This window comes from Berghia stephanieae, chromosome 6 (genome assembly GCF_034508935.2).
Source record: "Berghia stephanieae isolate SIO BIC M18660-M18661 chromosome 6, UCSD_Bste_1.3, whole genome shotgun sequence".
Classification (NCBI taxonomy): Eukaryota; Metazoa; Mollusca; class Gastropoda; order Nudibranchia; family Aeolidiidae; genus Berghia; species Berghia stephanieae.
The window spans coordinates 30,185,789-30,202,132 of record NC_088365.1 but is presented as its reverse complement, the minus strand read 5'-3'; the positions used below and the strand labels follow the sequence as shown (position 1 = coordinate 30,202,132).

Here is a 16,344-nt window from a genome sequence, read left to right as displayed (position 1 = left end):
TAGAAAGGGGTCAGATTATGTTTCGAAAGTCTTTAATAGTGTGCGTTTTACTATTTTGACTTGGCTTTCTATAAATCAGTTACTGCGAGGGTAATATGTGGTTCTTCTTTCGTGTTTATGCCATAAGATTGAATAAAGTTTTTGTTAGCGCTTCCGCTAAAATGAGGTCGAAAATACCATGTTCGCGGATTATCTCTTTTGTCATAGTAGTCACTTTCTGACTGGTGCTTTATCCTTAAGGAATTTTCTAACAAAATGGAATTTTGAGAGATAGTCAGCAAATTCCTCTCCTCTTAGATAGAATAGGTCCGTTCCAAGTGTGTGCCACGCGTGTGGTGGGATTTCGGTTGGAATGAGGGGTTCTTTTCTTTGACTCGGATTGTACGTTTGGCACGTATGACACTTCTTGATAGTGTTTGCAATGTCTTTGCTGATATTTCTCCAGAATAGTGATGTACGTGCTCGAAGCAGTGTTTTTATCTACTCCTACATGAAGAAGTTTTTGTAGTATTTCTTTTTGCATTATTTTTGGAATGATGATTCTGCGGCTTTTCAATAGGAATCCTTCTTTCAGCCCGATTTCATCTCTGTAGTTCCAGTAAGATTTGAAGAGTTCTTCAACGTCTTGTACTTTTTCAGACCATCCAGAGTAAACCATTTCTTTCGGCGCGTTAAACTCTATGTCGTTTGCTGTGTTGCTTGATTCTCTAGAATGTTAGTGCTGAATTCCTCAAATATGACATGTTTATGAACATCCATATCCCTAACAGCATCTGTTTCATGAGGTGAGGGTCTGAAAGCGTGTCACCAATTTTCATTACTTTCCCATGGGATGCATTTTATGTCAGAATCATATAGTTGGATTCTTAGGAGCATTCCATTGTAAAGGTTTGACCATGTAAATATGTGTGAAACCTTTTGCATCCATATACCACAGTAAGAAGTTCTCGTTCAAAATTTGTATATCTGGTTGAGAGCTTTGCTTGCAAAAGCTACCGGAATCCCATCCTGTATGTAGTTTTGTCGCTCCTAATCCTTTCATCAAAGAATCGACTTGTAACATTATTGTTTTTGTGCTATCAAAGTAAACAAGTGTGATGGCCTTTGAGATAGCATCTTGGATTTTAGTGAATCCTGTTTCATGACTTGCATTCCACTCAAATCGATTTCCCTTTTTCAATAAATCTCTCAGTGGCGTTGTAAGTTGACTCGTGTTTTACATAAAGATGCCCGTATACGTTGCTAGTCCCAAGAATGACTGCAGCTCTTGCGAGTTTTCAGGTGACTTCATTTATATACCCGCAGCTTTCCCATTTTTTTCATTTTCTTCAGCGCTTTTTCATTTCATTTGGTGAAACTGGGAATATGCATTGAGGAGGTTGTGGTTTTAATATGCGCTGGTATTCTTTTCTAACATAATTCAAAAAGGTGTGGTTTTGTATGTGCTTTCCTATTTATTTTATTTCTTTGGCTATTATGCCCACCCCCTTTGACGGCGCTGTTCTTAATATTGGATGATTCAGGATTTAGCTGTCTTTTTAAAAAGATAAATAACAATTTTGGATAAATAATGAGGTAGAGTAAAGGGTAAATTTACTTTGCTATCAACAATGAGCGGAATTAGGTAAACAAATATATAAGGACAAACAAAATCACATAACGCACACACACACACACACACACACACACACACACACATACATATATATATATATATATATATATATATATATATATATATATATATATATATATATATATATATATATATATAGAGAGAGAGAGAGAGAGAGAGAGAGAGAGAGAGAGAGAGAGAGTCATATACATATCTGATAACCCAAATTGTCATCGTCTCTGTGAAAGGAATACTCTCAGAAGGACACTAAATACTGCCCATTACAATGTTACATCAAGCCAATTGGTTTGGTTATCCTATTTTCACATCATGCACTCCTATATATATCGGAGTGCATGGTGTGAAAATAGGATAACCAAACCAATAATTATGGACTTGTTGGAATGGGCAGTATTTAGTGTCCTTTTGAGAATATTCCCTTCACAAAGACCACAACAATGTGGGTTATTAGGCATGCAAATATGTATACGACTCTATGCATTATGTATATATATATTATATATTATATATATATATATATATATATATATATATATATATATATATGTATTTTACGTATATAAATTGTGTGCATTATTTGGTTTATATATAAATATAAATTACCTATTTCCTCCATCGTTGGTAATATGATGTTTTAACTCCAAAAACGTCCTGTGAATAAAAGTATACACTTAAATGGTTCGTCAAACTGTACATTCTATTTTCCATTGTTATCAATAAATCGATAGTAAATAAAGAGACATTTCCTTTAACCCGTTACTGGCAGAGGTCAATTTGAATTTAACCTGAAATCGTAACTTACCGTTTTAACTCAACCCCCCCCCCCCCCCCCCCCCATTGAAACCAGATTAGTATCACGATTTATGAACTCTTGGTTTGTTTTTTAAAAAAAAAGATTTGCAGTTATAAATATGTAGATGGATAATGAAAGAAATTGGGATTTGAAAATAATTAAGCCCCGCAGTTAAAGGTTTTAAAGAAACAAGGCCCAGAATAATGGCTTTACTTCAAACATTCCATATCATATCATGAAAAGCCCATGTACTTACATACACCTTTATCATTAAAATATTTACAATCGTATAAAAACTGCAAGGGTAGTCAAACTAGTTATCTCTCTTAAATGTGACTAACAGCCTCTAAACGGAATTATGTTGGGATGAAGTAGATGCTGAAAACCACATTAATACGTGGTCAAAAATTAGAAACTTAGTTTTTATACAACTATATATTGAAGAGAATGAATTTGAGATTCTTGAACGCATGCGTCTGGAATTCTGAATAAGTTCCCAATGCCGTTCCATTCGTGACCTTGGGAACGAGTTTAAATTACTAAGTTCACGAATACCTTTATCATAACTCTCTAATGATTTCACCGATATTTCTTCTTATCAAAATGTTTTCCTTTTTTTTTTCTACAACGGTTAGTTTGGCCTTAAGCATGGTCAGGATATCATTAAGCGTCATGTCAAAATTACTTTAAGTGTAGCCGGATACTGAGAATAGTGTTTCTTGACTTCCTATATTATCATTTTATTGATATTATTATTTTGTTTGTTTTGTTTTTGTTTTGTTTTGTTTGTTTGATTTGGGTATTTTTGTTCTGTTATTTTTTTTTTTTTTTGGTTTTTTTTTTTACAATAAATGGCATTATTTTATAGTAATATCCGATTTTTCCAAAACCGAATGAGTTTTAATAATATTATAGGTCCTTAAACTGCCAAATACTGAAATTTCTCATTTCCGGTCGTTTTGAGTTTAATTATTTATCTTTGGCACACATTTAACTCTGACATAATACTAGTTTGGGACGCTGATAATATGATGTTAACATTGAAAGTTCATATCAACACAGTTAAGTAATACAGCGGTCTCAGTTTAAGAGCTTAGTTAATAGGAATTGGAAAATTGAAAATTTTAACCGGATTGCAATCTTAGGCGGATGAAGTAAAGAATAAAAAAACATAAACGTTTCAAATGTACCAAGTCATAAATTATCTAATTATTGTTTGATAGATCTGCACTTTTAAAATAAAATATAACAGGCTCAGACTATGACTGTTTACCTTTTAATATTTAAGGCTTTTGACTAATAGATTGGTTTTTCCGCTGACATTTAAGAATTAAAAACATTGTATCCATATCATCTTTGATCTTTCGAAAATCAGACATTTAAAGTTGTCCACTTTATTTTGTCTTAGCGACTAATGATTTTATAGCTTTTATTTGTATCGTCGTAGAAAATGCAATTTCGTGTTTTCGGTTGTTTGCATTTGTTTTAATTTGACCAAAAAATTGTATATCTCCTTCAAATATCGACCGACTAAAATGAAGTTCACATCTCAAAAATGTTTCTTACACTTCTATAATATAGATAAAAGTTTCCAACCACCTAATATCTTTTGAAATTGAGTTGATGTTTAAAGAACAATAAAGTAAAAAGTTCTCCAAACCCTAGAAAAGAGGAGAAACAAACTACTGTATAATTCCAGTCATGGAGTTATAGATTTAAGCAACAAACCAAAAAAAAAACCAACAAAAAATTAAAAACATCCATAACAAATTTAACCATATTGAGAGCCGAAGTGAATCCAGTCAAGAGCTCACAATTTTACATTTAATAGAAATGTTGCTGCTCGAAGCGCCAAGAACTGAATTACAGTGTGAAATTGAAAGTAAGCTTCAATTTAATAAAGGAAAACAGATAATCTAGACGTTTCCCCTTTATTAACAAAGCACAAAATCAATGGTTTTTGTTAATTAACCTTAACAACGCCATCCTCACATGTCTCATTCGTCTTTAGTGTTTCATTCATCCTGATTTGTCTTGTATATTGTGTTATCGTTTCCTGCCGCAACAATGCTGAGAATATATTTTATTTGTTTTTATTGGGTTTTATCAACCATTGGATATACTCCCCAATATAGTACAGGCACAACAACAAAATAAAACCAAGGAACGCACATTTGTTTCACAGATGCCCATGCCAAAATACATATAATATATAATATATAATACCAGCATCAGATGATTTCCAGCTCCATAGTCTAAATTCGTATCCTTCTGCATCGAAAATGTCTCCACTCAAAATTTCAGTTTCACGCCATAATACAGCCAATCATGATAAAACTATACGACAGAAACGAACTCAATTATTCTAACTCAGACACAAAACCAAACACCATTTGTGCTATAACGAAGTACATTTAAACTCTTAACGAACATTTCACCTCCAGTTCCATAGATTCGTTGTAACCGAGGTGCATTGTATTATGACTTGCTCTCGATTCTCTTCATTTAACTCATTCAGAAATATGAAATGATGTGTAGCACATGTCTAAATCTTATGTATGTTATTCACTAAGAAATCAGTAACAGCTTAACAAGTTTTATTGCGGTTTTTCCATTTTATGATATCCATCAACTAAAGATTTCGCGTTAGATAAAAACAAACCTTACGTAAAGAGAGCGATGAAACTGGCGTGCTCTGAAACCAGTTCTGATTCATGCTTAGTGAGCAGTTTAAAACTAGATAGTATGCCAATGCCACCCCACCACACGTGTCAGTCTTCATCACATGAAGTTGAAACCATGTTGGACTGGAAAAATAAATTAATTGAAAATGACATTCAAGCGCCCAATTGGGGTGTTGCTCAATGTGATTTTATCCCGTCTTCATCTGTGTTTAAGAAAGAGAATAGCTTTTTAATTGATTATTTCCCTTTAACAACGACAAAGAGGAAAATATTCTCATACAGATATTATATTTAAAATGGCTGTCATTTTTTTTTACCCATGGACGGATTTTGGTGGACTTTTCACAGAAGGCTCAGAACATAATCCAGTTTCATCAGAATACACATTAGCTTGGTACCAATTTCTTCCGGGTCGAACTCTAAATCTACTGGACTACAATGATTTACAATTAGATATAATATCTGACGTATCACTCTATCAGTCCATGATCTTCTGATCACTTTCAGACAGCTCTCAAAAACCGTTCATGAAACATATTAACCTCTTAAATGAACCGTGGTGGATTAATACGTCGATTGTCTTCATGGTTTGTAGAATGATGGCCGCCTTTGATCCCGGAGATCCTTGATTCGAGACGTTATGCGTGCGTTTTTTGCCATGGTCCTATGTATAGATAGTACCTTTTAAAGGGATAAACTATTTTCCTAATGTAAATCTCCTCTCTGTTACTGTTTTGATCTATTAAAAAAAATAAGTTTTGAATACTCCACATGGAACTTAGTAAACATTTGATACTGTCTTTTATAGTGGGATCCTATGATTGGGCTTTTATGGGATTTTGGGTAAAATCGAAATTTGCACATCGGTGGATTGCTCGTGGAATTTTCTGTTCCCTATTTGATCCAGTAAAGCGACCTGTCGGACTCTGAAAAAAAAACATATTAAAAATTTAAGTCTGGAAACCCGTCCTTGAAATATTGATATTTTAATCGACCGGTATTTGAAGGACGCGTTTTCTGAGTGGGGTCTTTTGACCTCCCATGGTGGGTAGGAGGCCACTTGCTGTATCTTCTATCCTCCTATATCTGGTTTCTACGCTGCTTACTGCCTTTGTCTTAGAATGGGATTACTTGGGTTTTGTCCCAGTTCTTGCCGGATTCACGGGCTAAGAGGGAACCAGTCAAATGTATGGTGTTAGTTTTTGGGAGGTGGTATTTTTTTTTTCTTTTAAATCAGCTCATTGTAATATTTTGTAGTTGTCTTTTTCTTTTTTTCATTTTGAACATTGATTGTAAATTAGTGTATTCTTCTTAGTATGATCCTGTCTGGATGAGAATTTTAGGTAATCTGACATTGAGTTGGACGTTGTGCTCTTGGAATCTACTCCTGTTCCTTTTTGAACCAATTCTCCTTTGTCTTATTTTTTCTTGTGTGCTTTAATTGTAATTCTAGAATTGTTTTGACTGGCCTATTTTCTTCCTTTTTACCGGCGCTGATATGACCTAAATGTGTCCACACGCGCCGTAAAATCCGTAGAAGGAGACAAAACAAGGACGAGTTTTCTGACAAGAATGATTTTAACGTTTTCTTTTCTCAGAGTACGACATGTATATCGCTGATTTAATGCAATCGTTGGCCGTCATAAATTGGCCGTTAACAAGGCTGGTTGGATGGCCGGGTTTTATAAAAACAAATAAAAGATAAAATTCCCTTTATTCATCCCATTGGGGGAAATTTGTCTCTAGGTCAAGGGAAGACTGCAATAACCCAGGCGTCAGCCGTAGTGCAGCGCCGTAAATGCATATTTGCATTTTATGCATATAATATAAATGCATATATGAATATTCAATATATATATATATATATATATATATATATATATATATATATATATATATATATATATATATATATATATATATATATATGAGCCACGGTCAAGAGGTGCCAATTTTTTGTCTCTAAATAAAAGTGACAAAATAGTCCATTCATGTTTCTAACTGTGTAGTTAAAACTCTGTACTTCATAAATAAAAGGCCCTTTAGAAAACATTAAGGTTTCACACAGTACCTTTACGTCGAGAATACCTACGTGTTGTTGGTGTCGTCTGTGACCAGTGCTGTGACACCAAAATGAGACAAAAATCTCAATAACAAAATGTTTTTAAAAGTAAGTTTTGACTTTATACTATTCCTCAAATTTAGGTCATCTGTGCTAAAACATCACAATTTAATTTCTACTCGCTTTCTATACAGGTGATGAGTTGACCTCGTTTTAAGCACATGCCAAACTAAATTAAATTTACACTTTTAAAACGTTTATTTCATATTCTGTATAACAGAGGATGTTGAACTGTTGAGCTATCTCATTTTATCTCTTCTTCGTATTATTTTTATAGCCTAATTGATTACAATGAAAACAGTTCATAAATAAGTAAAAATAAAATTTTCCTAACACAGGTATCAGGCGGGCAACTTGACCAAGGCTCATATATGTTATATCCAAATGTTGATAATGAGAAACAGTTTTTATTTTTATCTTTAGATATAGATATTGTCCGTTGAAAATCTAGCCAATATAAAGAGTCAATATCACCATGATTATAATGGTGATACTGTAATCATCGTCTACATCGTACTTGTCATTTATTATCATCATTACCTTCACTGCCAATTGATCATTCCACCATCATAAAGGTGAATATATATGTAATCGTTAACTGTCAAGTCTTAACTCACTCAATCCTGGAAATTTGTTTATACTTTTTAAAATTGGAAAAAATGTATTTAAAAGGAGCATGTACATAAAGAGTTTTATTCAACTATCATTAACATGTAAAAATAAAGAACATTAACTTTGATACTGTGCCTATAATTTGTCTCAGAAAAATGTAATAGATAGACATGGGGTAAAAGTAACCCCGGGTAAACTACGGATGTAGTCGGTGTTCGAGTTGAGTGAGTTAATCTGTTGTCTAAAGCAATTCTCGTAATGCCCCATAAGAATGACACTGATAGAATGAGTTACACCCGTAACTGCTATGTAAGAGTCTCGAAGGACTTTAATTTGAAAGCGTAATCTGCCCATGTTTCTGAGTCGTGAAACAGAAAGTACAATTCTTTGCCATCCTTTAGAAAGGACGCGTTTCTTTTACAAGGTACTTTCCACAACGTAGACCTTACCAAAACGGAAGGGACCAATGGGTCGAAAATGACGTGTAGTACTCATTTGATAACCCAAAATGTTATGGGCTCGCTGTTATAATGAAAATACTCTCAAATCAATTAAAAATAATGTTCATTACAACCACGTTTAACCAAGCTCGTACTTGTGTTCGGTTATTAGACTTGCCAATCTCTTATCACGGCGGGAAAGAATGCTCGACTGTAGGTTGTAAGGGGAATCCAATAATTTACTTGATTGCTGTTGTGGTGGATTTCATGACCCAGTCAACTGCTTGCAAAAATTGGATAGTTGGCAGTATAGTCATGATAATGCCTTTGAGTATACCTACCTAAAAAGAATTGCTGACATCACGAAAAAGCTAGACTTTATTTTTATTTGGTTACACACAGCGCGGGAATGTGGTCTAGTGGTATAATACTCGTATTAGGACGGGAAGGTCCTAGGTTCGAGCTTCGCTCGGCGCATAGTTGAGTCCTTGGAAAAGGCTCTTTACTCACATTCTCTCACCGTAATCAGGTGTAAAATGAGTACCTGGCCGTTGTCTCTGTCGGAATAAAAAACGGAATATCGCCCAACAGGCGGCGTCATGTCGCGTTCTACTTGTTACATGTTGCTGTTGATCAGGGACCAAAGTAAAGTGCTCTGAACACGTTTAGTGGATATTGCTCTATATAAAAGCTCAAGTGGTTTTTTTTTTAAATAATGCGTAATTTCTATAGTGCCCCTTTCCACTAAAAGTGCTCGGAAGCGCTTGTAGATAGAACGAAGTTGACGTCACTCTGTTCTTTGTTGTTGTTTTTTGCCATGCATATTTATGAGTAATTCTCACTGAACTGTATTAACCAGACTATAAACGTTCAATGTTATACATAGTTTTGTGTGTTGGTCCGTTATACTTCAGGGTGGCAATGTTGTAAGTTTCTTAGCTAAGCGCATACTATCTATACACAGACGAAAAAAAAATAATCTGTAGATGCGATCTTATAATATATCAGTCAATAAAATCACTCACAGAAAACCCGAAAGTGGTGTACTCTGCCTTCAACAAGGTTTTAAAGGAGGATATGGAGTTACTGTGTCTCGTGTCTGCTGAAAGTGAAAGGGCATTCCACATAAAAGGAGCAGAATGTGCAAACACATGTCGTGTAAATTTCGACTTAGGAGTCAAACGGTCCAAGTACAAACAAGTTGATGAGAGGAGAGAGCTATTTGGATTGTCCAGTTAAAAAAAAAAAGAGATGACAAGTAGTTGAGGGAAGTGCACTGGATGCACATAAAACAGTAACCGACAAGTTTGTAAGTAATCCACCTCTCCACTTGAAGCCAATGCAACTACTGCAAGACTGGAGTGATGTGATCTTTTTTTTTTTTTTTTTTGGTTGTCATCCTTTGTTATACAGTCTATAACTCCTCTACCATCATATAATTCCCTATCCTTCAGTATTATAAAGCCCTTCAGTACGATTATGTGAGTGATTTGTATTTTGTGATGAATTTTAGTATCGACCATTTTTGATGGTTGTTTTTGTTTTGTTTGATTTTATTTGTTTGATTTTTTTTTTTCTAGGTGGTTTTGGACTCCCCTGGGTGGGCTGGACTCCCTCAAGCCTCACCTACTATCGAGACTGTCTCGATATAACACCGTTTTGAAGCAATGAGTCAACTATATGCAAGAATTCTGTGACAACATCCTTTGTAAGAAATACAAAGCCTTAGGGAATAATAGTCTCAATCAGCTCTAAATAGTAATGAGTAATGGCAATAAAAACTTGACTCAAGGTTGTCTGATGAAAACAATAATCTATCACATTCTCCAACGTCTTCACTTATGCCATCACCACCAATACCATTGTCATCATTGTGATAGCCGTCATCATCATCATCAGCATCATCATCATCATCATCATCATCATCATCATCATCATCATCATCATCATCATCATCATCATCATCATTATCATCATCGTCGTCGTCATTATCAGCAGCAGCAACAAGAGCAGTACTTACTAGTGATAGCAAAGCCTGATGATGATGATGATCATCATCATCATCATCATCATCATCATCATCATCATCATCATCACAGCAGCAGCAGCAGCAGCAGCATCATCATCATAACAACAATAATAATAATAATAATAATAATAATAATAATAATAATAATAATAATATAATGATAATAATAATAATGATGTAATAATAATAATAATAATAATAATAATAATAATAATAATAATAATAATAATAATAATAATAATAATAATAATAATAATAACAATAATAATGATAATAATGACAACTGCAACAACAGCAACAACATCATTATCATCCTCAGAATGTGTTCCTTACTGGATAGATTTTCATAACACTGCACACATAACCGTTTCGTCTACACATAGAGTAGTGGGAATATAATATATATGTCTATATATATATATATATATATATATATATATATATATATATATATATATATAAATATATATATATAAATAAATATATATATATATAGTTCGAAGATGACGTCACTTAGGTCTTTGTTATTGTTTTTTGCCATCGTGGTTTATGAGTAATGCTCACTGAACTGTATTAACCCGACTATAAACGTTCATTGATACACACAGTTGTGTGTGTCGGTCCGTTATACTTCCGGATGGCAATGTTATGAGCTTCTTAGCCAAGCGTATAGATAGTTCGAAGATGACGTCGCTCAGGCCTTTGTTATTGTTTTTGCCATCCGCGTTTGTGAGTTGTTCTCACTAAACTTTATTAACCTGACTATAAACGTTCATGGTTACACAGAGTTTGTGTGTTCGTCCGTTATACTTCCGGATGGCAATGTTGTGAACTCTTGGCCAAGCGCATTCTATCTATACAATCTATATATATATATATATATATATATATATATATATATATATATATATATATATATAAAATATATATATATATATATCATCATCATCATTGCCTTTTTCACCCTGGGTCAGGGTATAGGCCACAGACAAACAGTTTCCATCCTTCTCTATCCTGAGCCAACTTTTTTATCTCATTCCAGGTCTTACCACTTCAATTCCAGAAACTCTTCGGTCGCCCAAGCTAAAAAAAGGATTTAGTTTGTCTGTCTGTGTTTCTGTAACGGTTTGAGTTTAACGGAAAGGGGTGTTAACCCTTTGCCAACCCCCAACCTGGAGGACCAGGTGACTCAAAGATGGGGGAATCACACACCATTAGTCGCCTTTTACGACACGCTGGCTTGGCGTTGGGCTATTCTTGACCCTCTCAGTTGAGGGACCCCGGACACCACACGGGGAATATATATATATATATATATATATATATATATATATATATATATATATATATATATATATATATGTGTGTGTGTGTGTGTGTGTGTATTGTTATTGTCTGGTTGATACACAGTTTAGTGAGAATTGCTCATAAACGCAGATGGCAAAAAACAATAACAAAGCCCCGAGTGACGTAACATGATTCATCTATTCTAGACAGTCACAGAGTTACATTCTTTGACGCGACTTTTTAGATCTTCTGTATTAAAAAAAAATTGAAAAATAATATTATAGTGAACGATTTTCTGATTCTCGACGGCCCAATTTAATCTATGCATTAGTTAAAATACAACATCCTCCAGCTAGATATAACATACATACACACAAAACTATGTGTAACTTTAAACCTTTATAGTCTGATTGATAGAATTGGTGATAACTGATTTACAAAATGTCTAAGAACAGAAACAAAGAGCTGAGTGCCGTCAATATCGTTCTATTTATAAGTTCGGCTCGTCGGCACGTCGTATTTAAGAAGGTTTTTGAGTTAGACTCAAGGAATTTACCCAATGGAAACCGTACGGTTCTCTTATTGGCTTACCAACCAGCGGCCTCGATGAGAAAAATATCCGCCATTGAGACATGGGCTGGGAATCGCGTTACTTAAGTAAACAAGCGCTGATCGGCCGTTCATGAAATCTAAGAAAATAACTTCCTGCTCGCTCGTTTAACTCAAAATTATTCAAAACGATGTCTCTAAAATGATATTAATGTGACTTCTTAAGGTTTTCTTCACGATCAAAACCACACAACATTCTATTAATGATTACGTCCTAGGCAAAAAGGAATATTGACAGGTCGACCGAGAGTTGAACTCGTCAGACGACAAACATCAATGCGAAGTGAAGAGAGAGTCAAGCTCTTGTTTGTCTTGTCCTGTTCTATAGATAGTATGCAGATGACGTAACTCAGGTCTTTGTTATTGTTTTTTGCCATCCGCGTTTATGAGTATTGCTCACTGAACTGTATTAACCCGACTATAAACGTTCATCGATACACACCGTTTTGTGTGTTGGTCCGTTATACTTCCGGATGGCAATGTTATGAGCTTCTAAGCCAAGCGCAGATAGTAAGCGCAGTAGTAAATTATGATATTTAAACACAATGCCAAATACAATTCCGACGTTTCCTTATTTCAAATGAAGTAAAGCTCCAAAACCTAATGGTAGTGATTGTAGTACTGGTGGTAGTGAGGATGATGTGGTGTTGGTGGTGGTTGTAGTTGTAGTAGTAATAGTGATGATGATGTGGTGGTGGTGATGATTGTAAGTTGTAATAGTAGTGGTAGTGATGATGATGTGGTGGTGGTTGTAGTTGTAGTAGTAGTGGTAATGGTAATGATATAGTGGTGGTGGTGGTTGTAGTAGTAGTGGTCGTGATGATGATGTGGGGGTGGTGGTTGTAGTAGTAGTGGTAATGATGCGGCTATGTGGCCTAGTAGTATGACACTCGCTTTCGGATCGGAAGGTTCTGGGTTCAGCCTCGCGCTCGGCGCATAGTTGAGTCCTTGGAAAAGGCTCTTTACTCACATTCTCTCATCGTGCTCAGGTGTAAAATGAGTACCTGGCCGTTAACAGAGTTGTCTTTGTCCGAAAAATTGTAATATCGCCTAACAGGCGTCATGTCCCGCCCTACATGTTAAATGTTGACCAGGGACCAATTGTAAAGCGCTTTGAGCACATTTAGTAGATATTGCACTATATAAAGCTCGTGGTTGCAATAGTAGTGGTAGTGATGATAATGTGGTGGTGGTTGTAGTTGTAGTAGTAGTGATAGTGATGATGATGTGGTGGTGGTTGTAGTAGTAGTGGTAGTGATGATGATGTGGTGGTGGTGGTTGTATTAGTAGTTGTAATGGTGATGATATGGTGGTGGTGGTTGAGGTAGTAGTGGTAGTGATGACGATGTGGTTGTGGTGGTTGTAGTAGTATGGTAATGGTAATGATATGGTGGTGGTGGTGGTTGTTGTTGTAGTAGTAGTGGTCGTGATGACGATGTGGTTGTAGTGGTTGTAGTAGTGGTAGTGATAATGATGTGGTGCTGGTGCTTGTGGTAGAAGTGGTAGTGATGATATTGTGGTGGTGGTTGTAGTAGTTGAGGTAGTGATCATGATGTGGTGGTGGTTGTTGCAGTTGTAGTGGTCGTGATGATGATGTGGTGGTGGTGGTTGTAATAGTCGTAGTAGTGATAGTGTAGTAGTAGTGGTAGTGATGATGATGGAGTGGTGGTCGTTGTACTGGTGATGATGATGTGGTGGTGGTGTAGTGGTAGTGATAATAATAATAATAATAATAATAATAATAATAATAATAATAATAATAATAATAATAATAATAATAATAATAATAATAATAATGCTGAAAACTTATATAGTGCTATAACTCCGAGACACTAGACTCTAAGCGCTTAAATTACAAATTACTTTGGCTGACACATACTCATTCACACACACAAGCATTCACACACACACACACACACACACAAACACCCAGACACACAACTCTCAATAGAAACCAGACAGACCTATCTTGCTTCTCATAACATCTACTAAAGACGAAACATATGTTTTAAGCGAACGTTTAAAAATAGACAAAGATTCTTTTTCACGAATGCTCTGTGGTAAGGCGTTCCAAACAGAGGGTCCGAAATGAGAAAAGGATCTCATTCCAGCATTTTTCCGTATTCGAGGGACAACTAGTTTGGTGGAATCACTGGCCGAACGTAAGGGGCGGGGTTTTGAATATCTTTCAATTAGTTCCGAAATGTAGGAAGGGGCAGTACCTTCAAGACAACGATACACTAAAACATAAGCTTTGAATTTAATCCTTTTCTCAACAGGCAGCCAGTGCAGGTCATGAAGCAGAGGTCTGACAGAATCGCCCCTACGCTTCATGAATACTAGGCTGGCAGCGCTGTTTTGGACAATCTGAAGACGTCTCAGATTATATTGCGAAACGCCAAACAACAGAGCATTGCAATAATCCAATTTCGATAGGACGAGGGACACAACCAGGTGTTTGGTCACATCCTCAGATATGAACCGTCTTATGGAAGCAATCTTTTTTAGTTGGAAGAAGAGAGATCTAACCAAATTATTAACCTGATGCTCCATCGACAGTCCAGAGTCTAAGAATGTGCCAAGGTTTTTCACTTTATCAACAATTTGAATGGAGGCATACCCCAGCTTCAAATCTGTTTCACTTTCCCACTTCCTGTTCCCAACATACAGCACCTCTGTCTTATCATCATTTAGTTTCAGTCTGTTCTCATTCATCCATTTCTTAACACTTTGGATACAATTCTTACTATCGGCTGATACTTCTTGTAAATTTCTCGTATTGGAAACGCAGTAACAATTGCGTATCATCAGCGTATTGGTGGTAAGACAGACCGAAACTTCTGATGATTTTAGACAGCGGTCCAACGTACAGAACAAAAAGAACGGGTCCAAGTACTGAACCCTGGGGAACCCCACAATCAAGAATGATTTCCTCAGATCTATATTCATCCACCGTAATAATCTGTTTACGATTAAACAAATATGACCTAAACCAATCAAGCGCTGCACCAGACACGCCATAAGTAATTTCAAGACGTTTAAGGAGAAGATTGTGTTCAATAGTATCAAAAGGAGACGATAGGTCAAGCAAATTCAGCAAAAAACATGAACCATTGTCTATAACAAAGAGGAGATCATTAACAACCCTAACAAGTGCGTTTTCCGTCGAATGATGTTGCCTATAAGCCGACTGAAATTTTTCTTCAAGACAATTATTTTTAAGATGAGACAGTAATTGTTGATGCAGTGGTGGTGATTGTAGTAATTGTGGTAGTGATGAAGTGGTAATGGTGGTTGCAGTAGTAGTGACAGTGATGATGTGGTGGTTGGAAAACACATTATAGGTTATTATAATACATGATTACACACATTCTCCAACTTCATTTTTTGACAGCTTCATTGTGGCATGAATATACGCAACAGTTCTGAACCATTTTATTTTGGATTTTGATATTGTTTGTTGTTTTTCTTTTGTCGTTATGTTGACATAGAGACCGAATGAATGGTAATGCTTACATTCCCAGCCCAAGATATAATGGCGCTGAATGCTTTCATTGGTGGACACGTATTCTCATTCGTTTAATTCTATGGTTAGACTAAATCTTAACTCAGCCTGTAAAAGTTAACTAATGTAACGGTGTTCTACTTTCATGTGTTCACGACTCACAGATGTGACCTAAATACCTCAAGCAATCAATAGCGTTAGACTGGTTCAATGCAACGTGTGTTGTGAGGTCAATAGCATATTATTATAATTATTATTATTATCATCATCATCATCATCTCATCATCTTCGTCATCATCATCATCATCATCATCATCATCATCATCATCATCATCATCATCATCATCATCATCATCATCTTTATTATTCTTATCATTATTATTATTATTATTATTATTATTATTATTATTATTATTATTATTATTATTATTATTATTATTATTATTATTATTATCATTATTGGTATTAGTATTACTATAATCATAGTCATCATCATCATCATCATCATCATCATCATCATCATCATCATCAACATCATCACCATTGGATTTATAGATAGCAATGTAAAGCCTAAACTGAGCTTCTTACGAAAGAATATAAGTCTTTTCAAAACAATTTTTATTTCTT

General features: G+C 35.2%; 1 protein-coding gene across 1 annotated transcript in view; it reads right to left on the bottom strand.

Moving 5' to 3' along the window:
• Positions 1-16,344, bottom strand: part of LOC144974831 (solute carrier family 22 member 4-like) — a 31,809-nt gene that overhangs the window by 4,351 nt on the left and 11,114 nt on the right. The window contains exon 2 of the mRNA XM_078918158.1: positions 2,240-2,287. Coding sequence (XP_078774284.1) covers positions 2,240-2,252 — 13 coding nt within the window. The 5' untranslated portion in view covers positions 2,253-2,287. The remainder of the gene's footprint in view (positions 1-2,239; positions 2,288-16,344) is intronic.